General features: G+C 67.4%; 1 protein-coding gene across 1 annotated transcript; it reads right to left on the bottom strand.

Moving 5' to 3' along the window:
- Nucleotides 1-1345, bottom strand: LOC103895422 (gap junction gamma-1 protein-like). The gene is given in 3 exon segments (XM_009275006.2): nt 1-34; nt 162-285; nt 287-1345. Coding segments are annotated over 3 exon segments (1191 nt in total). The 3' UTR covers nt 1-26.
- Between the last annotated feature and the right edge of the window lie 623 nt (nt 1346-1968).

Genomic DNA, 1968 nt, shown 5'->3' with positions numbered 1-1968 from the left:
GACCCCGCCGTCGTCCCTGGTGGCACTCACAGCCCTGCGGGGAGCAAGAGGCAGGTTAGTATCCACCCCAGGGGGAATGGCATTCCCTCCCCGGGGGAGCCCGGGGGTAATCCCCATACCCCCACCCCAGTTGGCCGGATCCATCCCCCTCCCCGGCTCACCCGTGGTCCTCTCGCAGGCGGCGGTCCCCTTTTCATGGGCGAGGTTGAGGCGGTTCTGCTCAGCGGCGATGCCGTTGGCCTCAGGGCTGCTGCTGCGGGGAGGGGCGGGGGGGCGGGGGGGGGGGCTGAAGGTGGAAGGCCACCTCCAGGTGCTCCTGGGCCAGGCGCAGGTGCTCACGCAGGCGGTCCAGCTCATGCGCCGGGGGAGCCCCGGCCAGGGCGAAGCGCCCTGCCACCGCTGCCTGGGCCAGGCTCTCCCGGTAGTCCAGCTTGCCATCGGGCAGTGGGGCTCGTGGCGGCTCCTTCTTCAGCGAGTGGTAGGTGGGGGGTGCACCGGGGGCTTTCTTGGGGTACTGTGGCGTGGGGCTGCTGCCAGCCGGGAGCGGGGGCCCATCGGACTGGCTCAGGGCATCCCGGATGCGCCCCACACCAAGGTGCACGAGCTCACAGAGGTTGAGGAAGAGGCAGAGCCCGCTGACGGCATACATGATGAGGAGGAAGATGGTCTTCTCAGTGGGGCGGGAGACAAAGCAGTCGACGGTGTGCGGGCAGGGGCTGCGGCTGCAGACATAGGAGGGGCTCACCTCAAAGCGGTACAGCAGGTACTGCCCGAAGAGGAAAGCCGTCTCCAGCAGCGAGCGGCACAGCAAGTGCAGGACGTAGGCGCGCATCAGCCCATCCTGCTTGATGCGGCGTCGGCCATCATGCTTCTCTCCGCCCTCCGGGCTCTTCTCCTTCTCCACCTCGATCTCCTCAAAGATCATGGGGTCTTCTTCGTTATCATCCTCTGCCTCCTCGTAGTCCCGTCCGGCTCCCCGGCGCACCACCGGCATGCGTGCCCGCCGGGCTGCCGGTGCCCGGCGCCGTGAGGACTCGGGCATGCGGGCGATGCGGTGCATGGCGAAGCCCAGGTAGAGCACCGATGGCGTGGCCACCATGATGATCTGGAAGATCCAGAAGCGTACGTGGGAGAGCGGGGCGAAGGCGTCGTAGCAGACGTTCTCGCAGCCCGGCTGCTGCGTGTTGCAGACAAACTTGCTCTGCTCGTCGTAGTAGATGGACTCGCCCCCCACGGCTGTCAGCACAATGCGGAAGACGATGAGGACGGTCAGCCAGATCTTGCCCACGAAGGTTGAGTGGTTGTTGATCTCCTCCAGGAGCCGCGTCAGGAAACTCCAGCTCATCCTGGCTAGACAGTTGTCTCAAACCCTGCGGGGAAGGGGCAGGCAAACAGGCACTGAGCAAACCCACGTGCACCTCACCGGGCCCCCCAAACCACCAGCCACCACCCCAGCTCTGCCCCTCTCCCTCTCTCAGCACCGACGTCCCTTCCCTTACCCACAGGTCCACAAACACAGCTCTGCCCGGGCAGCCATCTCCCCAAAACCACATCCCCTGCCCAGCGCCGCCTCCCCATGCTCCCGTCTGCATCCTGCTCCCACCCTGCCACCAGCCAGGTAGGTGGAGGGGACCCGCGGAGCAGGGGAAAGGCTGGGACGTCCCCGTCCCCTGCAGGACGCATCTGGGGGAAGAGTCAGCACAACCACAGCCAGGGTAAACACGGCAGCACGGGGCAGCGCCAGCTGGGGAGGGCGAGGGGACAGGCAGGGGACAGAACCGCCTCCTCCGCCCCCGGTGCCAGGGCACCCGTCTGCCACCTGGTCCTGGGCAGGTCCCCAACCAGCGCCGCACCCTGTGCCAGCACCCACACCCTCCCACGGGGGTCCATGGGCCCCTGGAGGAAGGCAACACGCAGGCAGCACGGCAGGGTGCCAGCAGCTCCTCTGGCCCACTGCAGCTGCCAGCC

Source organism: Aptenodytes forsteri, unplaced genomic scaffold (assembly GCF_000699145.1).
Source record: "Aptenodytes forsteri isolate BGI_AS27 unplaced genomic scaffold, ASM69914v1 Scaffold255, whole genome shotgun sequence".
Lineage (NCBI taxonomy): Eukaryota > Metazoa > Chordata > Aves > Sphenisciformes > Spheniscidae > Aptenodytes > Aptenodytes forsteri.
Note: the sequence above shows the minus strand (reverse complement) of the source record. Positions and strands in the feature narration are given on the sequence as shown.